This window comes from Rhodamnia argentea, chromosome 1 (assembly GCF_020921035.1).
Source record: "Rhodamnia argentea isolate NSW1041297 chromosome 1, ASM2092103v1, whole genome shotgun sequence".
NCBI lineage: Eukaryota > Viridiplantae > Streptophyta > Magnoliopsida > Myrtales > Myrtaceae > Rhodamnia > Rhodamnia argentea.
Window position 1 is genome coordinate 4,297,934 of NC_063150.1, and position 24,321 is coordinate 4,322,254.

The 24,321-nt window shown below is 41.3% G+C and overlaps 3 protein-coding genes across 11 annotated transcripts; 2 read left to right on the top strand and 1 right to left on the bottom strand.

Moving 5' to 3' along the window:
- Nucleotides 1-293: 293 nt before the first annotated feature.
- Nucleotides 294-8,753, top strand: LOC115748726 (protein argonaute 1-like). 4 transcript variants are annotated; one of them, XM_030685325.2, is made up of 22 exons: nucleotides 294-408; nucleotides 1,432-2,015; nucleotides 2,241-2,455; nucleotides 2,543-2,692; nucleotides 2,795-2,934; nucleotides 3,070-3,179; nucleotides 3,451-3,557; nucleotides 3,683-3,821; nucleotides 3,917-4,033; nucleotides 4,985-5,092; nucleotides 5,177-5,248; nucleotides 6,238-6,360; nucleotides 6,451-6,616; nucleotides 6,702-6,961; nucleotides 7,070-7,212; nucleotides 7,416-7,478; nucleotides 7,590-7,653; nucleotides 7,798-7,933; nucleotides 8,024-8,097; nucleotides 8,227-8,321; nucleotides 8,416-8,447; nucleotides 8,522-8,753. In XM_030685325.2, the coding sequence occupies exons 2-22, from the start codon at nucleotides 1,440-1,442 to the stop codon at nucleotides 8,746-8,748; spliced, it is 3,117 nt and encodes a 1,038-aa protein (XP_030541185.2). In that variant the 5' UTR covers nucleotides 294-408; nucleotides 1,432-1,439; the 3' UTR covers nucleotides 8,749-8,753. The 4 variants fall into 4 exon arrangements, with proteins under 4 accessions (XP_030541185.2, XP_030541187.2, XP_030541186.2 ...); XM_030685327.2 differs by having other exon boundaries at nucleotides 400-520; XM_030685326.2 differs by lacking the exon at nucleotides 294-408 and adding an exon at nucleotides 510-528.
- A 2,375-nt stretch (nucleotides 8,754-11,128) lies between these two features.
- Nucleotides 11,129-17,878, top strand: LOC115748729 (uncharacterized protein At4g15970-like). The gene is made up of 5 exons (XM_048282429.1): nucleotides 11,129-11,697; nucleotides 14,250-14,391; nucleotides 16,733-17,101; nucleotides 17,221-17,699; nucleotides 17,790-17,878. The coding sequence occupies exons 1-5, from the start codon at nucleotides 11,405-11,407 to the stop codon at nucleotides 17,833-17,835; spliced, it is 1,329 nt and encodes a 442-aa protein (XP_048138386.1). The 5' UTR covers nucleotides 11,129-11,404; the 3' UTR covers nucleotides 17,836-17,878.
- Nucleotides 17,879-18,705: 827 nt separating this feature from the next.
- On the bottom strand, nucleotides 18,706-24,087 carry LOC115748727 (rhodanese-like domain-containing protein 8, chloroplastic). 6 transcript variants are annotated; one of them, XR_007199264.1, is made up of 10 exons: nucleotides 23,665-24,087; nucleotides 23,481-23,534; nucleotides 22,747-22,893; nucleotides 22,422-22,584; nucleotides 22,012-22,106; nucleotides 20,956-21,059; nucleotides 20,069-20,344; nucleotides 19,221-19,385; nucleotides 19,056-19,120; nucleotides 18,706-18,931 (listed from the first exon to the last, which is right to left on the bottom strand). XR_007199264.1 is itself a non-coding variant. In XM_048282425.1 (9 exons), exons 1-8 carry the CDS (start codon nucleotides 24,040-24,042, stop codon nucleotides 19,241-19,243), a joined length of 1,362 nt encoding a protein of 453 aa, XP_048138382.1. In that variant the 5' UTR covers nucleotides 24,043-24,087; the 3' UTR covers nucleotides 18,908-19,120; nucleotides 19,221-19,240. The 6 variants fall into 6 exon arrangements, 3 of the variants coding, with proteins under 3 accessions (XP_048138382.1, XP_030541189.2, XP_048138376.1); XR_007199262.1 differs by having other exon boundaries at nucleotides 18,908-18,981; XR_007199263.1 differs by having other exon boundaries at nucleotides 19,056-19,385.
- Between the last annotated feature and the right edge of the window lie 234 nt (nucleotides 24,088-24,321).

The window sequence follows — 24,321 nt, forward strand, 5'->3', positions numbered from 1 at the left end:
GCAAAAGTGGGCTGCGATCATTTGACGACACCTGGCGGCACCACCGTCGATGCCGGGAAGAACTCGCTCGGTGCAGATAACCAGGCGAGAACGAGAGAGGAGAGAGTGGGTGGGGTGCGTTTTGCGTGCGCAGTGTGACCGGTGAGAGGATCGAAAGGTGTGGGGTCAGCCTGACTCGAGATGGGGGGACTACGACCCACGACCGTCTAGGGACGAAACCGTCATTTTCAACCTTTCAACTTCCCTTTCTCGTTCTCTCTCCTCTTTATAAAACCGAGAAGCAGTGATTCTGGCCCGGTTGGTGTTTGTTTAATACGGGGACCAGCCTTTTCCTGCTTTCGTTTCTCGCTTCTGTTTTTTTGTCTCGTGGTGGTTTTTGCGACAGCTCACGGTTCGAAGCTCAGAAAGGTCCTCTTCTTTTCTCCTCCCCTCTCCTCCTCCTCCTCCTCCTTCTTCTTCTTTGCTTCCGTCGCTGGACGCCATTGGGGTCTCTTCTTCTTGCATCGCCTATCGGTCTCCGGTACAGTCGTCTGTCTCGGTTTTGACCTCCCCCCATTCGACGGTTTTTTTTTTGTTTGACTTCAACGTTTCTTCTGTTGTTTCTTCGTGTTCATCGCGGTCGGAGTTTATGGTTGCACAGTGTCTGTGAGAGAGTCGGTGGTCTAGTTTTGATCCTTGGTCGTGATCGTCTGGTGTCTGACAATGGCGTTGAGTTTTTCAATTCTTTTGTGAACTTCTTCTCTCTTTTGGTATGTGGTTGAGGAGGCGCTGGAATCGCTAGTTTTACTTACTTAAGATTCCATGTACGGCTTCGCTTTGTTCTGTGCTCTTCACGCGATGAGCGCGAGAAATTTTTTTTTTTCTTCTGGGTCTTTGCGTTTGTAACTAATGGACTCAAGTTTTTGTTCCTCTCTTCGTGAATCGTCATATGTTCTTCACTTCTCAGTGATGTGGGTGTTGGGATTGATTGGAAGCTTTCTCTTTCTTTTGCCACTTTGTATCTTGTGAGGTCCTGGGGTCATTGGGATGGCCCTTAAGTGCAGTGTTATTATCGAATCTGGGCTGTGTTTCCTTTCTCTGTTCTTGTTAGACCGGTTAAGTTACTTTTTCTGGAAATTTTAGGTTTAAAGGGCAATTCACTATTCAGATGTTCATTTCTCTATCAATTTCCATATTGTTATCAGTGTTTTTTAATTCTTGATTTTACGCGCTTGCTTGACATACCTTCGCTGGATCTGAACTTGAAGTGCATTGAAGCCCTGTTTGGAGTCTGTCCTTTCCTTTCCCTCAATTCATGTTTGATTATTCAACTATTTTCCTGATAATGATCTGCATAGAATGTGATCGATACACTGAAACGCGTTTTTATCTTCCTTCAGCTTTAAATTTACCTGAATGGTGTAATATTGCTATGTGATTTTCCCTTTTCAGCTATCGTCATGGTAAGGAAGAGGAGAACTCCACTTCCTGGTGCTGGGGATGGCTCTGAATCTCGTGAGCTGAGTGGAGGTAGCGACCATGGTTCCCAACACAATACTGGTGGTCCCACTGCTTCCCAGCAACAGAGAGGGGGATACCAGGGTCAGGGTGGAAGAAACCGTGGCCCGCAGAGTGGTCGAGGAAATTTTTCTGGAGGAGAATATGTTGGTGGTCATGGAATGGGTGGTGGCCGAAGAGGAGGGCTTTCTCCTAGTGGACCTTCCAGACAACCGATTCCCGAACTGCACCAAGCAACCCAGACTACACAGGGCCGAATGCATCCTCCAACCATGGCATCTGATGCTGGTTCATCGTCACAGCCACCTGAATCACGTGAAACTGCTCAAATGTTGGAGCAGCTTAGCATCCGACAAGAAGGTTCTATTGGCCAAGCACTCCAAACTGCTGTTCCCTGTAGTAGCAAATCAATGAGGTTCCCTCGTCGCCCTGGTAAAGGTACCATTGGAGAGAAGTGCATCATCAAGGCAAACCACTTCTTTGCTGAACTAGCCGACAAAGATTTTCACCATTATGATGTGAGCTTTCTTGTCTGGGATACTTGTACAAGTTGGTTGTTTGACATACACATATTTCATGTAGCAGAGTGAATTGCTGCTCCTTTGAGTCTCGTTGACTCTTTTGTATATAGGGGAACGATTGTGTACCTATGGGCTTTACATGAATCTGCTTAGCTGAGCACCCGGTACCCTGCATTGTCTTTAAGCACTGTACTAAATTACTCCTTTTTTAATGAATAAAAGGTCTCCATAACACCGGAGGTCACATCAAGGATACTCAATCGCCAAATAATGAAGAAGCTGGAGAGTCTGTATAATAAGTCACATCTTGGGGGGCGGCTTCCTGTTTATGATGGTCGGAAGAGTCTCTATACTGCTGGACCACTGCCTTTTACATCAAAGGAGTTTAACATTACTCTCAGTGACGAAGACGATGAAGACAGATCAGGCAGCCGAAGGTTTGTGTCATGATATGGTTATGTAATTCATTTATTTATCTACTTAATGGGGTTATTGATTGCTGCTGCAATTGTCTGCCTTCGTAGGGGAGAGAGGGAATACAGGGTCATAATTAAGTTGGCTGCACGAGCTGATCTTCACCATTTGGGTCTGTTTTTGCAAGGGAGGCGAGATGATGCGCCTCACGAAGTCCTGCAAGTTCTTGACATTGTTCTGCGTGAATCACCTTCTACTAGGTACCTTTCGTTTGTCTCACGGGAAGCATTCTCTTTACTCATGTCAACAACAAATCATGGTTTATGGAATTAACTTTTTATTTACTGCCTTTTGTGATCTAGTACTGGGTACTGTGCTGTGGGTCGATCGTTTTTTTCCCCTAAGTTAGGGGAAAGGCATTCATTGGGCGAGGGGCTCGAATGTTGGCGTGGTTTCTATCAGAGCATTCGTCCCACCCAGAATGGGCTATCTTTAAATATAGGTAACATGTTCTTTATGCAAAACACACTTTCATGAATTTAAATATTTTCCATGGCATTATTTGGCATTTTGAATCACTTATAGCTGTTGAATTAGAATTTTGTCACCTCTTTATGATCTATTCTTTGCACTCTAGATATGTCCACCACTGCATTTATAGAGCCATTGCCGGTTGTTGAGTTTGTCACTAAGCTGCTGAACCGTGATGTAACATCTAGACCATTATCCGATTCTGATCGTGTGAAGGTGAGAAGTTGTGCATTCTTTTGATTGTTTTTTCCCTTTGGCGTTTTCGTACTCTCAGTCTTGAGTGTGTACTTCTGTCAAACTGGTCGCGTCATGGATGATATCCCTGACTCAATTTTGAATTTTGTCTTTCTTGGAACTCCTGTGCAGTCACTTTTTTATGATGGGAGTGATTTACTGATGATCTGTGCTTTCTTTCTTCTTTTTTTTTAGTGACAGATTATCTGCTCTTTCTGAATGCAGTAATAATTACTTTACCCCCTCTGAACAGATCAAAAAAGCTCTAAGAGGAGTGAAAATTGAAGTTACGCACCGTGGCAATATGCGTAGGAAATATCGAATCTCTGGTTTAACATCACAGACAACACGAGAGCTGACGTGAGGACTTTCCTTGAGCAGTTATTTATTCATCCAGTCTCTCCTTTCCTGGAAGTTTGATGTCTATACATTCCTATTAGTATGCTCTATTATGTGAAGAATTCTTTCTTACATTTCTTTTCCAGTTTTCCTGTAGATGAAGGAGGTACAATGAAATCTGTCATTCGGTACTTCTCTGACACCTACGGTTTTAATATACAACATACTCATTGGCCTTGTTTGCAAGTTGGAAACCCACAAAAACCTAATTATCTGCCTATGGAGGTCCTTCTCTTGCAAATTTGTTGAGCTCTCTTCTTAATATAGTTATCACATTTCAAAAGTTCCAACTTTTACAAATCTTTTACTACTATATCCAGGTGTGCAAAATTGTAGAGGGTCAAAGGTATTCCAAGAGGTTAAATGAAAGACAAATCACCGAATTGCTTAAAGTCACTTGCCAACGCCCCAAAGAAAGAGAGAATAATATTGTGAAGGTATGCCGCATGATGTGGTTGCTGATTCACGTGCTACCTTTTTTTTTTTTTTTGGTCGGATACGTGCTTCCTTTTTAAAAGGATATGTTTAACATTCCCATTTGCACAACTGGGGAAAAAAAGGTGCACAATCAGCATCACTCCATGTTTTTCCTTCTTGGAGATAGGATGTGCATAAACCAATTGTCTGTTGAATTTAGGGATTGGTCATCTGAAATACACTTTTCCCCGCGTGTCTTTGGTATGTGATGCATTGCTTGGTTTTCTTGATGGATGGAATTATTCATGCATGCGCATCCATAAGAACTGGGAATGTCTTAGTCCTTCGTCTTTCCTTTTCTTGTCTTTTCTTTGAGTGCATATGGGATTCTTTTTTCCTTAGTTTACTTCTTGATATATACGAAGTTCTAACTCTAGGGCACCGAGGGGGTGCAAACCCATATAGCAAAAGGGTCAAAAGCTGAAGCCATATACAAAACAGCTCTTAAAACCAAAAGGGAGCTCATTTTCAAGATAATAATTCTTTTTCTTTAGTGGCTTAAGAATTTTAGGTTTTTCTCACAGGTTCTCGTTTCACAAGCAACCATGTGTTAGGGTCTCCTCACCCTTTTGAAATTCAGCATCACGATTTCAGATGATAGTGTTTTGGTTTATTTTTCTTTTTTTTGTTTGGGGCTTTGGAAACTTATTCTAGTTTAACTGGTAATTTCCCCCATCTTCATTATCATCACCAAATAAAAGGCAGGTATATGCACTCTGTTAGAATGCAAGTAATATATGTTTTGTTTTCAGTTTCCCTTGATTGAGCAAAATTTTGGTGACATTTCTTGATGTTTGAGCTTGCTGCAAAGTTATCAGATCATATTCATGTGAATAAGACAGGACAAATCTCACTCAGGATTGCTTTTTCTGATAAGATGGTCTGATATTTCTTTTCTCAACATTTTTTAGACTGTTGATGGCAATAGATACAATCAAGATAGGTATGCAGAAGAATTCGGCATAAAAATAAGTAGGAGCCTTGCACGAGTGGAAGCTCGAGTTCTTCCTGCACCTCGGGTTAGGAACTCTATTTCTTTTTGCCCATGAGTTTTGTCAATTAGTATGGAACACTTTTTGATATCTGCAGTCTAATTGTTGCAGCTCAAATATCATGATTCCGGCAGGATCAAGGATTGTCGTCCGGAAGTTGGATGTTGGAACATGATGCACAAGGTTAGGCTAGCCTTTTGACATTAGATCACCCCTTAACTCCATGTGAAGTTCATGAACAATTCTGAAAGTCATTTAGTTCAGTGGCTCGCTAGCCAAATGAGCAGTTGGCATTTAGTTATCAATCATATCAATCCATATTTTTGTGGCTACTAAAGGATAGAATATAAGGACAATATGATTTACGACTTTTCTGTACGTTGAAGACTTATTTCAAGTTCAGTACTAGCTCCGTGCAAAGTCTAGACTATAATTTGATTTTGGATAGCGAGTGGGTTGAGTTGAGCTTGAGCATACAAGCTCCTCAATGCGCCAAGCTAGAGCATGAAAATTGAAGCTTGGAGTGTCCCTTCTTGGGGGTGGCTGTGGCTTTACCTGTAGCCATTTGCTTTATTGAAACACTTGGCATTTGGGTTCCGACTCTTATTTCACAAATCGATGGCTTATTGTAGTTAATTTCAAATAAGCATCTCAAATCTCTAAAGCATATATGTATTTGAAGTCATTTTAATTTTTTAACTATAATTATGCAAAAATGATTTCTAAACTATAAGCAATAACTAAGAATATCTTTTGGCTTTTTACGTTATTACTTTGTGCCAAAATCTCTAAGTCGGAAGAGGGGGAAGAAGAAAGGAGAAGGGGGAAGGGGGCAGGCAATTTGAGTTGATCAGTGAACTGTATAAACATGACTCATTTCCATTTGCCTTGTACTTGATTGTAATTTTTGCGAAAGGATGGCGACTGTTTGGTAGAGAATGAGGCGGTGATTATTCTTATGCTAAGTGGGGCTCATAAACAAGAGAGAGAGGGTACATTACATGAATATATCGTGGAGTGAGGTTTTCTTGAATACTTGTGCTTGGTTGATTGTTGACAGCTCGGGTATGATTGAGGTTAAAATGCTGCACTAAAGAAATGTTTTCTAGTCATTCTTGGCAGTTGTCTGTTGCTGAGGGCTTTTCTTTACCTTTTCATTTATTTCATTTCAGAGAATGGTTAATGGTGGGCATGTCAACCACTGGTTGTGCATCAACTTCTCGCGAAATGTCCAAGAAACCGTTGCTCGTGATTTTTGCTCTGAGCTTGTGGAGATGTGCAGGACATCAGGAATGGTAGAATTGGGAAATTTTGTTATCATATCCAGATTTTTTATCTTTGCATGAATGAGGGCACTTTACTAACTTTGGAATTTGGACACCCAGGCATTTAATCCAGAACCGGTCTTACCACCTACAAGCGGCCGTCCCGAATACTTGGAGAAGGTTTTGAGATCTAGATTCAACGAGGCTATGTCTAAACTGAGGCCAATAGGCAAATCTGTCGACCTCCTTATTGTGATTCTGCCCGACAACAATGGACCCCTATATGGTATGCGTTAAGATCTAACGAATGGGATGCCATGGGTTTGGTTAATTGCTTGTTTGATATCTACCTCGATTTTACCTCTTTGCAGGTGACATTAAGCGCATCTGTGAGACAGATCTTGGACTTGTTTCCCAGTGTTGTTTGACAAGACAGGTTTTTAGGAAGTCTAAACAATATTTGGCCAATGTTGCGCTAAAGATAAATGTGAAGGTTGGTGGACGGAATACAGTGCTAGTTGATGCTATATATAGGAGCTTGCCTGTGGTCAGCGACGAACCTACTATAGTTTTTGGTGCTGATGTTACTCATCCTCCTCCAGGAGAAGATTCAAGCCCTTCCATAGCTGCTGTATGTTTCTTTCTCGTATCTTCCAGCTTATTTACGTTTGCTTTGATCATCTGATCATGGTATCGTAAGTACAACATAAGATGGCTTTTTTCCTAACATTATATTTAGGTCGTGGCCTCTCAAGATTGGCCTGAAATTACCAAGTATGCTGGCCTAGTTTGTGCTCAAGCTCATCGCGAGGAACTTATCAAAGACTTGTACAAACCCCGGGAGGATCCTGTAAGAGGGACTGTAGACAGCGGAATGATCAAGTATGACTAATCTTTCTCTCCCACCCCACCTCCCCCAACCAAAAATTAAAATGAAGAACAGAACTAACCCCGATAGGAAAGTTTGGGAAGGTGAAGATGGGAGACGGGTAGTTGATTTGGTTGTAAATAATTAAGATTGGTTTTTCCCTATATCTCCTAATAAAATTGTATAAGAGGTTTAACCCGCATTCCTAATGACTCAGGGAGCTACTTGTATCGTTTAAGAGAGAAACTGGACTTAAACCTCGGCGCATCATATTCTACAGGTACCCTTTACTTATTCAAAGTCATCAAGTTTTTTTGGTTGAAAAATTCAGCAAGTTTACTTCCAGGAAATATGTGCTATATTTGCCTGATAGCGCCAGTATGAGTTGTAGGGATGGTGTCAGTGAAGGACAGTTCTACCAAGTTTTGTTACACGAAGTTGATGCAATTCGTAAGGTTAGCCATTATCTCTGAGAAAATTAGGAATTCTTAGATGGACCCCCTCATCTAGTTTTTCTTACCTCATATGATCCAAACTCCTCTTGTGTGAGTGCATTTTATCATTTTTTTTTTAAGATTGTCTCGATCTTTCTTTTTCAGGCTTGTAACAACTTGGAGCCAGAATATCAGCCTCCCATAACTTTTGTTGTGGTGCAAAAACGGCACCATACAAGGTTGTTTGCCAACAACCATGCGGACGAAAGAACAGTCGACAAGAGTGGAAATATATTGCCTGGTAGACCTGCCAATTAGATTTCTTTTTTTTAAGTAATTTATTGGGTAGTGTCAATTGTGAATTTTATGACAACCATTTGGCTTGTGACAGGTACTGTCGTAGACTCAGATATCTGCCATCCGACCGAGTTTGACTTCTACCTTTGCAGTCATGCTGGTATAAAGGTAGATATCAATTGCTCCTTGTTCATCACTATCCCATTCACAGTGATCGGAAGGAGAAAAGTATGTAAAATGATTAAATATCTACCATCTTGCTTTCTAATTATGTATTTGTTCAAAATGCCAATGTAGGGTACAAGTCGTCCAGCTCATTATCATGTTTTATGGGATGAAAATGGGTTCAGTGCTGATGGACTGCAGTCTCTAACAAATAAGCTCTGCTACACGTAATTCTTTTTCTTAAAGAAAAGAATTAGATGTGATTCCAACCAAAAGATGAGTAAAATTTGGCTTATGTATATGTGTATTCTGTTTTTGCAGGTATGCTAGGTGCACTCGTTCTGTGTCCATTGGTTGGCTTCTCTCTTTTTCTCTCTTCCCCAATTCGCTTTAATGTTCAAATTGATAATTGCTTCAATTTCCACAGTTCCTCCTGCTTATTACGCCCATCTCGCGGCATTTCGAGCCCGCTTTTACATGGAGAGAGATACCTCAGATGGTGGCTCAACCACGAGTGGTGTCAGTGGCGGACGTGGGCCTATAGGTTCTGGGGGTGCTGTAGCGAAGAGCACACGCGGACCAGCTGCAGGTGTTACAGTGAAACCCCTTCCTGCAATCAAAGAAAATGTTAAAAGGGTCATGTTCTACTGTTAGTTGCTTGGCATGGCTAGCTAAACCTGTTATGATTCTTGTTCTTTGGTACTTAGGTAAATGTTCTGCTACTACTTTGGTGGGAAGGTTTGAGGCATTGGTTTGATAGTTGTAATGAATATTCTACTTGATTTTCTTTGCCAGCTAGTGTTTGGATACTAAATAATTAATGATGATTATCTTAATCTAAGGCAGGCTCTGGTTTAGCTCACAAGTAAAATGCCTTTTTACTTTGTGACAATTAACGATCTAGTAGAGAGTGAAAAGTTTTGGAAAGAGAATGCTATACAAATGAGGGAGATGACCTCTATTTATATTGGATGCCCTCCCATTATAATTGATTATCTTTGGATCTAATGGTTAAGATTACGAACCAACTACTGATTTAAAGAAGAGAGTTATGGAACACAGGACAATTGCCGTATTGTCCACCCCTAAAAATTTTCTAGAACATCCTAGAGAAATTATAGAGATCATGACATTTCAAATCTTTGAGGTTCACTGGGGCCAAATCTCATTCTGCGACACTTGTGTGTAACTCGACTTGTGAGAACATAATGACCGATTGAGCTGGCTAAAGCTAAGTTGTGTATTAGTAACGTAAATTAAATGAGCAATTATAGATTATAACATCGTTTTATTAGTCAGTTTTTACATATTCCTCTTTGTGCTTCTCACATTGCTGATGTCGATTATTATTCTTTTGACAAGTAAAACTAACTCGACAGGACCTGTATAAATGAGCTTATTGATGAAATCTCCAATGACCAAATGCAAGATGATTACACAAAATGTGACATTACCCTTACTTTTCATTGTGCTTTGGAAACATGGGATTCAGTTCGAGTCTCGCTAGACTTTTACTTCAAACAATGTAATAGGAAATCAAATTCCACTCGAGAATTCAATCCCGCTCGAATTCGAGTGGATAATTGCGTCGTATAATTGAGTCTTTAACCTTCTAATTGAGTAGAGTCAAGTTTGGTCCTAAAACTCCACTTAACTAGCTTTGCTCGTTCACAAATTCTTAACTTTGTTCAAGATTATTGAATAATTTCCTTTTCTTCTTCCTTCTCCATTTCGCCCAGATGAACAAGCAAAATGACTGATATTGATCTCGCGCCTAATTAAGTGTTGAGCAATGGAATTTTCCCTTGTACTTGGGAAGAAGAAAGGTGGTACGATGGGATTTAAGTGGCCACAGAGCCAAGCACTATGTCAATTATTATCATTCCATCCACTCATTCGTGTTCTTGAAAAACATTTAAATCCAGATTTATTCTAAGGTTCGGGCCGGCACATTTTATTGGTCCACTCGGACTAATTAGTGTATAAGGTTGCATTTTCTTCCGGCCCTCTAATTGATAGGTTATAAGTTATTGACATCGCCCACATGTAAAGTTAACTATATATAAATGTAATAATAGGATAACACATGATCTCTGTATGTGTATACTTGAGAGATTTACGTCACTTACATGCAAGATTAACTAATTATAAATGAGGATAATGTTACAACTGACCAATCGGAAGATTGATCGGATGAAAACATTACTTTTGTGTGGGGTACACAAAAATTGGTTCCATGCATATGTGTTTATCCATTGTTTATCGGAATTATTTTTTCGAGGATATTGTGCAACAAATTTCTAGTAACAGTAATTGAGGAATCAAATAAGAAATCTTCACACTTGTCAATTACACTAATTTTCCTCTGGAAATATATTGAAAAGCGAATCTTTTTTTTTTTTTTCCCAGGCACTGAATACTCGTCTTTCTCCGGGCAATTTAACGATCATTATAAAAGGAAAAGAAAATGGAAGAGTTCAAAAGCAGGTGCTTTCTAGAACAGGACCAGACATTAGCAAGAGAGAATGAGCTGCTGACAACTCAAGGGGGAAGATCATTGGACTCTAGTCATCAAGGACTTGCTGGATTGCCGCGTTACTCGGTCGTCAATGATTTCTCTTCATTTTCCTCGCGAGCAGCGAAAGTCGCCCTTAAAAATCTAGGGAATCCACCGGGAAAAACGACGACCGGCGGGACGAAGCCGGCGATCCAAAGATAAGCCTGCGTTTGCCTACCAACGGGAGAAAAGACAACGCCGGCAGTCTTTATGAGCGACTCATTGGTTCTAGAAACGAAAGGGCAACATGATATCCAAGGGGGGCTTATCTGATTTGAGCATTAAGTTTTAGAAGTCGCCATCGTTGCAAGTCCACCACGCACAAGAATAGAACAGAGAGGCTCTGAAACCGAGAGGCTGGGGATTGAATGGTCCTCTGTTTTGGATTCAATTCACGTCCCCATCTCATCAGTCGATTCAGTCATCACGCATGGGTACGATTACGTTAAGACAAAACCCAATTCATCAATTCAGCCAAGTAACTGAAACTTCTCTTTGGAAAAGTCCGCTCATCTTCGTCCCCTGTTTTCTCTCTCTTTCCCGCTCTCTCTCATCGAGTTTTGCCAACAAAAACACATGGTTAAGTTTGAAGGGCATCATTCTTTAGTCTTCCTGAGGTTATCACTTATCAGTATTATTGAAGTGGGACAGCTCATTGCGTGGACGGGTCACAGAGGGGATTAAATTAATGGGCAATTGGGTTATGTGAGGAGAAACAAGCGAGAAACCAGGGGAACTGTCCTACTCGTTTGGATGAAGAAGGAAACCGAGGAAGCTGCAGAAGAAAGATTGGCGGTGAAGGCGCAGGGCAAAAAGCGAGACAGACAGACAGACATCAGCAGCACGAGAAAAGGGTCAACGCCATCAACAATGGTCGAGCCTTCCAAATCTCCATCGGCAGCTTCAAACAGTAGCGACGGCAGCAGTCTTAACAGTATCAACGGGACGAATAGCCATGAAAGAAGCTGCAACGGCGGCGGGAAGCAGGCGTTGGATGGGTTTGTTCCGCCGATATGGTCTAGTGGAAGCGGCGGCGGCGGCAGCTTTGTCTTGTGCAATCTGAGGATCTTGTCAATGAACGAGGCGCATGAAAAAAAAAAAAAAAAAACATGCAAATCGAATATCTGCCAAAGTGTTTTCGGCATATCTCAAAATCAAAGAGGTGGAAGATTAATGAAAAAAATGTCCTTGCCATTACAAGAACCTAGAGAGGGATAGACAAAAGAGACAATCCTAAAATGCTTAGACACGAAACATAGGAACAAATGTGTACAAATCACCACCCATCATCAATTCTCTTTCCTGGAAATCTGTATCTTCATGTCTCGACATGCATGCCGATATTGGCGCGTCTGCCTTGTAACTGTTCGCACCGAGAGCACAATCCTTTTTGCAGGCGGACACCGTCCCATCCTGGACCTTCATGCAAAAGGGCATGCAATCGTGGATGCATATTTCCGGTTTTCCACTCGCCGGCGCCATGCGCTGCCTCCACGACAAGAATCACAAGGCAAATATCATTCTCTGGCCATTAGCCATTTTTTTCTTGACCTAGCCGATGTTCAGTAGGAAGGACAATGGTTTCGGACAAGAACATGCCCTTCAATTTTTCCAGGACTAAAATGTTGATGGCTCCGACAAACAAGGGCACAAGCTCATGGTGATGTAACTAAGGATAAGGAGTCTGATGGTTTTTTTTTTTGTCTTTTTGGTTAGATAGCAATTAACTTGGGCTACGCAGAGATTCATGGTAGTCCAATAGTTATTATGTGTAAGTTTAAAGTGAAAAAACCATTTTGTTTTAGTTGAAATATAATGCAAGGTGTGATGGAAAAATGGCAGAAAAGGTCATTATTATATGAAAAGTATTAAGCATTCTTAATTAGTTATTTAACATATATTCTATCAATAAATTGGCCAAACTAATTATTCTATTCTTTCTCTCATGTATTTCAATTTCAAAATTTGAACACATTTTTTTCGTACATTGTTCGTGTATTGTTCTGATACTATGTTGATAAATCGTAAAGAGATTCTGGGGAGAGAAATGGGGGAGGAGACCCCCTATATGGCATGGCTAGCTAAACCTGTTGTGATTTTTGTTCTTTGTTGCTAAGGTAAATGTTCTGCTACTACTTTGGTGGGAAGGTTTCAGGCATTGGTTTGAAAGTTGTAATGAATACGCTCGTTGATTTTCTTTGCCAGCTAGTGTTTGGAATACTAAAAAATTAACGATGGTTATCTTCATCTAAGGCAGGCTCTGCGTTTAGCTCACAAGTAAAATGCCTTTCACCCTGTGACAATTAACGATCTAGAGTGAAAAGTTATGGGAAGAGAAAGCCATACAAATGAGGGAAATGACCTATATTTATATTTGATGCCCTCCCATTATAACCGTTGATTATCTTTGGAGCTAATGCCTAAGATTACTAACCAACTACCGATGTTAAAGAAGAGAGTTACATAATACGGGACAATTATCGTATTGTCCGCCCCTAAAAATATTCTAGAACATCCTAGAGAAATCTTAGAGATCAAGACATTTCAAGTCTTGAGGTTCACTCGCACCAAACCTCAGCGTGCGACACTTATGTGTAACTCGACTTGTGTGAACATCCATAAATGACCAATTGAGTCGGCCAAAGCTAAGTTTTATATTAGTAAAGTAGCTTAAATGAGCAATAATAGATTATACATCATTTTATTAGTCAGTTTTCATACATTCCTGTTTGGGCTTCTCACATAAGCCAAGTTTTTCTCATCTTTTGGCTGGAGTCTTTTTTGAGCGTCTCATTGGTTGTAGAAACGAAAGGGCAACATGATATCCAAGGGGGGCTTAATCTGATTTATGCATTACGCCTTAGAAATCGCCACCGTGGAATCAGCCCAAGTCCGCCACGCACAAGAATAGAACAGAGAGACTCTGAAACCGAGAGGTTGGGGATGGAACAGTCCTCTGTTTTGGATTTAATTCACGTCCCCATCTTATCACACATGGGTATGATTACGTTAAGACAAAACCCAATTCATCAATTCAGCCAAGTAACTGAAACTTCTCCTTGGAAAAGTCCGCTCTTCTTCTTCCCTTGTTTTCTCTCTCTTTCCCTCTCTCTCTCTCATCGAGTTTTGCCTACAAAAACACATGGTTAAGTTTGAAGGGCGTCATTCTTTAGTCTTCCTGAGGTTATCACTTGTCAGTATTATTGAAGTGGGACAGCTCATTGCGTGGACGGGTCACAGAGGGAATTAAATTAATGGGCAATTGGGTTATGTGAGGAGACACAAGCGAGAAACCAGGGGAACTGTCCGACTTGTTTGGATGAAGAAGTAACCGAGGAGGCTGCAGAAGAAAGATTGGTGCTGAAGGCGCAGGGCAAAAAGCGAGACAGACAGACATCAGCAGCACGAGAAAAGGGTCAACGCCAGCAACAATGGTCGAGCCTTCCAAATCTCCATCGGCAGCTTCAAACGGTAGCGACGGCAGCAGTCTTATCAGTACCAACGGGACGAATAGCCATGATAGTAGCTGCAACGGCGGCGGGAAGCAGGCGTCGGATGGGTCTGCTCCGACGATATGGTCGAGTGGAAGCGGCGGTGGCGGCTTCGTCTCGCGCAATCTGAGGATCTTGTTGCTGTTCGCCGGACTTGGGGTCTCGTGCTTGCTCCTCTACGGCTCGGCCAACCCTTTTGCCGTGTTCTCCTTGCCCGCTTCCTCCCACCCTACCGGCGCCGGTCCCAAGGTTGGTAACTGATTCTTGTACAAGCAGTCCTCCTCCTCCTCCTGTCTTTGTCTCCGTCATGAATTTCGTGCGTCTCCGCCGCCACCGTTTAGGTAGTTTTCACGGGACAAAGCAAGTCCCAATCGTTCGATACACTCGATTCCGAACTACTTGAAACTATTACCGTTCACAGAAATCAAGGATTGGGATGATTGAAACACACCCTGCTTGTTTGCCTCCTCTCTACACAAGCTTAATTGAAATAAAAACAAGAGTCTTTGCTCTTGTCCAAGTAGGGGAAATGAACTGTCTTTCTGCTATGATTCAGAGAAATATCTGCACAATTCTCCATAGACATTAAGCTTAGAATAGACCCTTTGACAGCTATGAAACGGGGGCTGAAAAAGTTGGGAGCTGTAACCCAGGCTCTGTTCTTCCATGGAAGCTTCCACCTCGCAGATAAAAAGTCAAGTCTCTTTAAAGGCAAAGTTGCAGGAGTCTTTCTCTCTCTTATCTTTTTCATCTTAGGGACATGTTAATGTCTTTTCTGTAATTTCCCAGAATGAGTAATTTAGGCAGGCTCGATGCTTAGGACAACATTCATCAGATCAAACGAAAAGCTTCGAAGAAGAAAAGAAAACCACATGCTTTTCCAATCTGTCTTGATATCACCCCATCAAGAAAGTAATTGCCACGTAATCGAAATGCATGGCTGGGGGATTTTCACTTTTGAAACGTCAAATTTGGATTTTTTCTTTTTTTCTTTCAAGACCTTATAAGTCCACTTAAATCCTTGCTGAATGTGTGATTTCAGTCTTCACATGCATCATAGTCATTGGAAAATGTCAAAACCACGTCGTCCGTTCATTCTTCATATGCTAATTTTGTGGTGATGATGCATCTGGTGTTTGCATCCGGTGTTTGCATTAAAAACCCATCTTTGATTAACTCTCTTTTAGCTAAAATCTTCTCCGCACATTCTACACCCACAAATTTTTTTTTTCCACATTTGCAATCTGTGCCCACCACAATGTCAAAATTGCGTTATTCCCCCTCCCCCTGAAAAAAACAGCGAAAATGTAGAAATAAGCACAATGCTTAGATTGATTTTTTGTCAGTAATTTGCCCAGAATAGCGCTGGCTTGACCAAAGTGCAAAATTGCTTTTGGCACTGTTGATTAGATGAGCTGATCCGGTAATAGACCCATGCAAGACTTTCTCTATAAAAAAAAAAAACGAAAACTTAATGATGAATTAAAGTCACAATATTCTAAGCCTAGCTTGGCCCACATAGTAGATTCCACGTACATCCTTATTTATAAAATCAAGAAAAGCAAAAAGAAAAAAAAAAAAGAAAAAAAAAGGAAGAAGCTTCCGTCCAATTCAAGAGAAGACAATGAAGAAAAGCATACGAAAATAAATCATACTAACATTCATGAAGTCCAAATTGTGGGGCGACGGCAACCGCAGGCCATTGGAAAAAAAACATATGTTCATGACTACATCTTTGAATTAAATTGGAAAAAAGTTCGATAGATTGCTGGAAGTTTAAGCTGCCTCTCTGCCTATTTTTCGCCACCTAACCTTGGAAAAATAATATCTGTCCTAATTTTTTTTGGTGGGAAAATTGACCATAGGTTGACGATGCAAATTTTTTTTTTATTCGCCAATTGAAAGTTTAATGGATGCATTATAAAGGGCACGTGGCCCACTTGTCTTCCAGTTCTGGTTAAAGTACGAAGGCACGTGAAGGCTCTCAATCCCATTGGTGGGTTTTAGCATATGATGGTCATTGGCCAATAGGGCATCCTTTTTGTATAAAAGAAGATCAAATATAATACTGACAATTAGACAAAAGAGAGAGAGAGAGAGAGAAATTAATTAAGGTTGTCTCATTCAATCGTTGTCCGACGTCATGAATCGGGCCGGAATATCCATTAAGAAAGAATAAATTATTCTTTTTATGCTAGTGTGAACCGGATCTTTCACCTCTAAGATTAAAAAAAAAATAAATTAAAAAATGGAAAATTTCTAGCCCTTTCGTTTATTCTTGAGATCTTTGGATGCTTCCAACCATTATCTGACATCATAAGAATAATTAACTTAATATTTGTGGTATTTTTGGATAATTAAATCTCTCCTTGCAGCAAACCCACGCCCACTTCCGAGTAAGATCATCAAGCGAAGTGATTTTAATACTTGATGATATCCGACATAAGTAGAGAGTAGTCGCGCTCGGCATGATTATTTATCTCACTCGGCTCGAGTTGATTGATGTGGAACATACAATTATTCGGATTCACAATTGAACTTCTGAGGTTCTAAGATTATGAGAAGTAAGAGCTTCTGCAACAATTTTCAGGTTAATGGCAGCATCGACAACTTGGACAGAGTACTAAGGGAGGCGTCCATGGAGGACAAGACAGTGATAATTACGACCCTGAACGACGTGTGGATCGAGCCAGGCTCGATATTCGACATCTTCCTTGAGAGCTTCAAGATCGGGAATGGGACGCGCAAGCTCTTGGACCATCTCGTGATTGTCGCGCTCGACCACAAGGCCTACGTCCGATGCTTGAAGATGCATCCGCACTGCTATGCCCTCGTGACCCAAGGCACCGACTTCTCCGGGGAAGCTGAGTTCATGTCTGCCGACTATCTGCAGATGATGTGGAGGAGGATCGATTTCCTCAGAGTGGTCCTTGAAAAGGGTTATAGCTTCATCTTCACGGTATCGACGAAAAATTCAAATTTAATTTTAATCAGGATTTATACGTTAGATCTACTCGTATTTAGTATCCTTGGTCTTTCCTAGTTAGATGAGAGTGTTTTTGTCGTTGGTTTTGACAGGACACAGATATCATGTGGCTTCGAGATCCATTCCCAAGGTTCTATGCTGATGCGGATTTCCAAATCGCTTGCGATTACTTCGGTGGGAACCCGTCTGACAGAAACAATGCGCCGAACGGTGGGTTCACCTACGTGAAATCGAACAACCAGACCATCAAGTTTTACAAATTCTGGTACCGCTCCAGGAAACAGTACCCCGGGAAACATGACCAGGACGTGCTGAACAAGATCAAGATGGACCCTGTCATCGACGCCATTGGACTCCGGATGAAGTTTCTGGACACAGCATATTTCGGGGGATTCTGTCAGGTGAGCAGGGACTTGAATTTGGTCTGCACGATGCACGCCAACTGTTGCGTCGGCCTCGACAACAAGATTCACGATCTCGCGATTCTGCTCGATGATTGGAGGAAGTACATGAAGTCACTCCCTAATGCGAGAAATCGGTTCCCATCCTGGAGCGTTCCACAAGACTGCAGGTACGATCAAGCCACTAGTCGATTAGAAACATTCTGCAACTAAATGAAGTGATTCACGGCTGATGTATTTCTGTTGGCATTACTATTCAGGGGGTCCCTCAAGCGGCCGCATCAACGTCACAAGCAGCACAGTTAACACAGGGAGTCACTGCATTTTGGATATGCACATTCTAGGATCCTTACTTTTCTTTCCATTTTTTTTTATTGCTTTAGGAGTTGTCGTATATTTTCAGGTTCGCGTGTTCAATTCCATGTTGAATTCAATCTTATCTGTTGTTTGGGGAAATTGAAAGAAGTATTTGTTGCAGCCCATCTTGCTTGTTGTGTATACGAAGCAAAGTGATGCGCCTAATCATTTTCCGCGCAGCAAAGCCTCTCTATTGACATTCTTAGAAGGTAAATGACTCCAGGAAAGAGCTGAGAATATCCGTAATGAAGCATGAAAATGCTTCATGATACGTTATGCAAGGAGATCCGACAAAAGAAACTTGGTCATTTTCAAAACACTGTTCTTCTCGGGTTTCGCACAATCAATGCATTGGAAAGTATGATTACCCAATGTCCCAGGGCACTCGACAACAAAAAAACAATCTTGATTGCCATCGCCGAAGGAAGTAGACACCGCAACACTGCCCGTCCAATTTTAAGTTCACTGATTTTGTCAGTTGCTTGGAGTGGAACCAATGACTCTTTTGAATCATCTGATATAGCACCATATAGCAGTAAGAAGCCTAAATAGAGTTTTAAGAGATCAGTTTTTCATTCTTTCAACAGATAAAAGTTTTAAGAGTAACTGGTTGCACACATAACGGCACAAAGCACAGATTTCCCCTTACTCTCAAAATCTGAGAAAAACCTGCACAGTTGCTGGTGCAAGAATGCGGTCTTCACTGATAGTTTAAAGCAATTCAATATAGCTGTTACGTTCTCAGGTTGGGAGAGCACCAGGACATCATTTTCACCCTTTCAACCCAACTTATTAACAGTTTCCTGCACGGACATAAAGCCAAACACAATAACGTTATTTGCCACAACTGACACAGGAGAGTAACAAAAGCTGATCTTTCAAAGCAATGGCAGAGCAGATTCAAAGAGATGTGTTCCTTGGGCATTCAAGTCCAATGAAATTAAGGTCAATGCCAATGACTGACCTTAGAAGGTCGAATGGTTCTTCACCGTGAATTTGTTATGTGTAAAATCATCCACGATGAGGACAATACACAGTCCATGACCTTGTAAATTGATTTGGATAATGTTAATTCCAAAAAACAAGGCAGGGTGCCTTCAACGTAAAAAAATGAGCTATCAATATAAACAACTACAATGTGTCCAAAAATAGGGGGAAAAGTGGCTCACATGGAACCTCGGAAAAGTTGTTGGATAATCTACATCATCTTGCTAGTACCAACCAACTGTAGCATAAGTGCTGCAAGATCATGATCCTCCAATACTCAACCCTTTGAGCAGAAACAAGACAGAACCAGAAATATGCCGCACTCAAAAGGTTTTCCACAGAATAACCTCACGTGAAGCTTAAAGTATCAACTTGGTTGTATCTTCATATCTCTATAAAGATGCCATTTTTTGTATCTCTGGTGGCCAGGTAAAATAGGTCTAAGTCGAGGAGCAAGCATACAAGTCGAACAGCAACATCCTCTGAAACTGCTTACACATTCTGGACAGCATCTGAAATTTTATGAAAGAACAATGTGAAAAGCATTTATCAAGAGTTCAGATCGCCAGATTCAGCCTAGCTGACAATCAACATATGATATCGCATTTTAAAAAAAAAATATTGTGCAACATAGTGATGTTTTGTTGATCTCTCATTTTATCATCAAACAATCTAGTTTTAGACTATATTGCACTTTAAATATTACTTACCCAGTCACTTGAGTTTAACTCTCCCGAGAAATTAATTCATGCACTACTGTGGACTAAAAGTTAGAGTCATTAGATGCCAAGACAAATGGTAACCAATCTGTAATTCTGTCAAGAGACCCAAAGCTCCAACTCAGCCAACTTAATTCCCACTCCGACTCAACTTGAAACACACCTATTTGAAGGCATATCTAGCAAAAGAACCAGGCATAAGCACGGAATAGCGATGGTGGTCACAATTAAGGCCTAGTCAAAAGGAAATAAGACCAACAGTTTGTCTCACAAAGGTTAATGAACAAGCACAACAAAGCTTCAGGCGCAATAACTTTTAAGGAGAAATCACTTCCTGTCAACTAGTATTATTTCCAGCAAAATATCAGATATCTGTAAGAAATTTATGGACCATCCATAACCTGACCAACAAGCACTGAGAGCAATAATGCGGCAGATTTAATTTCGGAAGGAAAGGAGAGACAATTAGTACTCACAGAAAAAGCAGGTTACAATCAAGATTTGCACAATTCCGATGTCTCAACACTTGGACTACTGAACTGCACAGATAGCATTTTGCGAACTTTTCTTTCTTAAAAGCATGCTGCGGGTCACATGTCTGTGTTGCAGATTTAGGGTTGTAGGCAGAAGGAGGTAGAGAGAGACGCGAGTCGAACACAAACAAGTTGCCAACCCATTCCACGGGACCTTCGTTCTCAAGATAGTGAGAGACGCCTCCCCTTAAGGTGTACAAATTCTTAAAGCCCTTTTGTCTGCACCGTGAACAAGAAAATTAATCTTTTGCAGGCAGTCGTAGAGTGTGTGACTGCATGTGTGAGCTCCACACCTAGTCCACATGTAAGGTCGATGTTTTGGGAAAACAAGTCAGATTCGTGAGCCAGGATAATCTATGCAGGACATCATTCAATATAGCATGGGACTTCCAACAACTCAGGGTAACCCGATTAGAGTTCCTAAATCATTATGCGATTGAACTTATGAAGTGGCATAGTAATTTAGACAAGACATATTCCAAGACATGGAAGTCTTGACTTATGCAAAAATAGTTCAATGTTGTTCAGCTGCTTTCTGCATTTGGTTGACCAAGCGTAAATGACGTATTCGATAGTTTCCTGACCTTCAATATAACTAAGCCAAAGTACATTTGGATTCCCAACTGCTCATATTGCCAATTTTCATCAGAAGTTGTTAGCAGAAATTAAGTACCCAATTCCAACTTAGATGACCAATGCTATGTATCAAAAACCATGTATTAAGAGGAATCCACTATGGCACAGGACTAAACGAGCTGTGTTTTTTTGGGGGGGTGGGGTGTGGAAACAAATATGTCATAACAAGAAAGCTTAGAAGGAGCATTTAATACCTTAGAATGGTAGAATACACATCACAGCGGATACCACCAGTACAGTACATAAGTACATCTGTTTTCTCTTTATCAACATCTGCTAAGGGATCTGAATCGTTGATCTGCATGTAAGAGAATAAACAAATGAAATAACTGAATTTACCTATTTGCCTGAAAGACAATTGACTTTGACATGTAAGTGCTAGATGAGCCCGTTTCTTTGTCTCATCTTGTGTTCAAAATAACCAGACACTTCAGACAAACCCTCCATCCAAATGAGCAAACATCAAGAAATTCTATTGGTAGTATCCACATAAACATGCCTCTTCATACAAATCATGATGCGGTTATGCAAAATTACGTGTTACAGGCCCATATCGGCATAGCCCAATTAGCCAGCAAAAATGCTAGGGCTGACAATTGGTCTCAACTTATCGTGGCTGTGTTTCTCAATTGTATCGATTGGTATTTAAACTTTACTTATTAGAACGAGGGGTCAATCTTTGCTTATATTTCCTCAGATCTGGACACTTTCCGTGTCCCTACTTTGATCATGTCTCATTTGGGTCATGTTATCAGGTTATGCCAAACCTGGCCAGCTCTAACCGATGCACCTGCATACATGCACACGTGCTTGAAAAGCCTAGGTGTCAAAATCAGGTGGTGGCATGACTACAACAAAGGCCTATAGATAGATATCAACACTGGATTTGATACATGTTTCGTCTCTTCTGATATAAAATTATAGCGGCTTGGATATGCCCCTCTACTCTATCCAACAGTGGAAAGTGATAACCATCAAATAATAACATATAGATATTGAGAAATACTGTCAAAAGATCGAAATCTATTGATCGTTTTTGCCTAATTTCAGAAACCATGTCTAATACTGTGACTGATATGGTAACACTGCCTTTTCAGATCATCCATAGAACATCTTTCCATGACAGCAAGTCTAGCAAATTCAAATAATGCTAAACGGCGATGAAATGTTCAGTAAATGTGACACAAATCTACAAAAATAGAGTAAGCTTCAAGGGTGAATGTCAACTCTTTTTTTGGATTCAACCATACCTCCGTCTCAGATAGACCAAATGAAGTGCTCCTAAAACAGTCCACTTCAGGACGCCTAGCCCCACGAAAATGGCCAATGTCCCACTCATAGCCTGCTTAGAAATGTAGGCAGGATGTCATTGCTCTGAAGTACAAGACCAACAAAAACCACAAACACAGGCATGCCATAAATAATGACCAAATATAGTTTTCATGATTAGTCAGGAGGTCACTTGAACCATTGGGTTGCTCTGTTTCCCCACCCTTTCCTTATTTCTTATGGTTCTTTTGAGCTAACCAGCAACACCAATTATGATTGAGCTTGATTAGTAATAAGAATAAAGTTTTTTTTGGTCGAAGATAAGAATAAAGTTGATTCGGCATTAATTCATGCCACTCAATCCACTCAAATTTAACACAAAAGCAGGTACCATTTCTTAGATCCAATATAATGCAGTCTGATTCCATACTCCCACTGGATGCATCACAGCTTCTACTTAGCCCTTCAACTCGTTCCTTCCATTCAGATGGTACTAAAGGTGTTGCTCTCATGGAAGGGTCAAGCAAAGGAAGATGAGCAATACCTCCGTCAACCTAGTAAGAAAATAGCGTAAACAGATTAATCTCTCCATTAAAGCAGGTACATGCAAATGCAACAATAAATTTGAAAATCTTCAAACAAAGAGAAAAAAGACAAAAAGCTTACTCACATAGATAAAGCAGAAGAGATAGAAAAGGTGCAGAGAAACAGCTCACCTGTACCAAGGGCTTAAACTGCACTTTCAATTTCGGGAATGCATGCCTACTAAGAGCAGGAGAGATCTGAATCAGTATATCAGAGAATCTGTCATCTTCTCTCAACCATTTGAAATATGAGCGAGCATCTGCAAGTGGCCCACTATACTGCACGACGGTGAAGCATAACGGAGAACTGAATAAGAAATAAGAATTATAAACAATTATTCTGCTTAATATGGTGAGTAGGCACTTGTACTCCACAGAGACTAGTTTACTTCAGCACTAATTTGTACCATGCCTTTATTCACAGAAGAAAAAGGCTTACACTCATAGACGAACTATTTCCACTTATCATCAGTTCATACCTTACGGTAATGGATGTACATGGAAGAATCCTCACATGTCGCTCTTGATCGGAAAAAAGAAAAGGGAATTGAAAGGTACATCCAACCATAAGAGTTCTTGGCATACAGTGGCTACAAATCTGAGATACAATACAGCTTTGTCTGATTGTCAATAGACTCAGAGATGGCGGATCACCAAGAGACCACGACAACCAGACTGATGAGTTCCGACATTCAATTACAACTTTCGTTGCATGATCATCTTGCACGTATAGGCCGTCACCATTGGGTGACAGACTTCTAATGAGCTCTCAAATGGAACACTAGACTAAAATCCGTGCTACTTAGAGAAGCAAAGAGGCTACGAAAACAAAAATTTAAACCCAATGGACCAAACTGAAAGATTACCTGCGCATTAATCCCTTGCTCATTGAGATATATCCGACCGTGTATATCAAGATCCTACACATCGCGACATCGGAGTAAGAACCTGATTCATTGCACTGTTGCAACTTGAAACTACCTATCGCAGAATTTTGTTAATCAATCATCAAGCGCAAACACTCCAGCGTCCGTGAACCAGAAGCGTTACCGTCAAGAACGCGAGGTGCTTCGCGACCTCCTCTTCCGGATTATCAACGCACACGAAGCGATAGAGATTCACGACCACGAAATCTCTTCCGGAGACTTGCCATAAACTCGCACTACCTCCAGAAGAAATAGCAGCACAGCCGCGCATCGCGCTCGAACCGCCATTCTTTCGCCGCCCGAGCGGCGAGACGGCAAGCGAAGCTCTTCCATGGCCGGCCAAAGTCGAGCACGAGAGAATCCGCGGTCTCCTGTAATGGAAGATGGACTTGTCGACACCATTCTCGCCGTCGATGGAGGTGCTAAGTCTCGGGAGGTGAACGAATGTAGGAGCAACCACGACGTCGCAGAGAAGTACCGCCAATGAACCAGTGAGACTCATGCTTTATCTCATCATCAGTCTCTGCGAAGAAGATGATGTGCTTCTCTTCATCGACGCGCTCTCGCGGTACGTTGGTGGCAGGTGAGCCGTGGGTCGGATCAGGGGAAATTGGGTTGGATCCATCCGGATGGACGAATTAATTTTCCGGCCCAGACAACACTTTTGGGCCGAAACGGGGCCGGCCTGTCCATGACCCATGTTGTTTCACCAGGTACGGCAATATTTGCTCCCACCCGGAGAGCCGCAGGCCATGATCTGGACACGTGTCACGTCAAGCCT

What these genes read in the sequence shown, in the direction of transcription:
- LOC115748727 (XM_048282425.1), bottom strand. Translation starts at nt 24,042, where the DNA reads ATGAGTCTCACTGGTTCATTGGCGGTACTTCTCTGCGACGTCGTGGTT. An exon ending in AGCACCTCGCGTTCTTGACG is followed by an intron (nt 23,535 to 23,664) that starts GTAACGCTTCTG and finishes CGCGATGTGTAG; the next exon opens with GATCTTGATATACACGGTCG. An exon ending in TATATTGGATCTAAGAAATG is followed by an intron (nt 22,107 to 22,421) that starts GTACCTGCTTTT and finishes TACATTTCTAAG; the next exon opens with CAGGCTATGAGTGGGACATT.
- LOC115748729 (XM_048282429.1), top strand. Translation starts at nt 11,405, where the DNA reads ATGAAGAAGGAAACCGAGGAAGCTGCAGAAGAAAGATTGGCGGTGAAG. An exon ending in GTTATAGCTTCATCTTCACG is followed by an intron (nt 17,102 to 17,220) that starts GTATCGACGAAA and finishes TGGTTTTGACAG; the next exon opens with GACACAGATATCATGTGGCT. An exon ending in AGCGTTCCACAAGACTGCAG is followed by an intron (nt 17,700 to 17,789) that starts GTACGATCAAGC and finishes ATTACTATTCAG; the next exon opens with GGGGTCCCTCAAGCGGCCGC.
- LOC115748726 (XM_030685325.2), top strand. Translation starts at nt 1,440, where the DNA reads ATGGTAAGGAAGAGGAGAACTCCACTTCCTGGTGCTGGGGATGGCTCT. An exon ending in GAGAGAATAATATTGTGAAG is followed by an intron (nt 4,034 to 4,984) that starts GTATGCCGCATG and finishes AACATTTTTTAG; the next exon opens with ACTGTTGATGGCAATAGATA. An exon ending in CAACAATGGACCCCTATATG is followed by an intron (nt 6,617 to 6,701) that starts GTATGCGTTAAG and finishes ACCTCTTTGCAG; the next exon opens with GTGACATTAAGCGCATCTGT.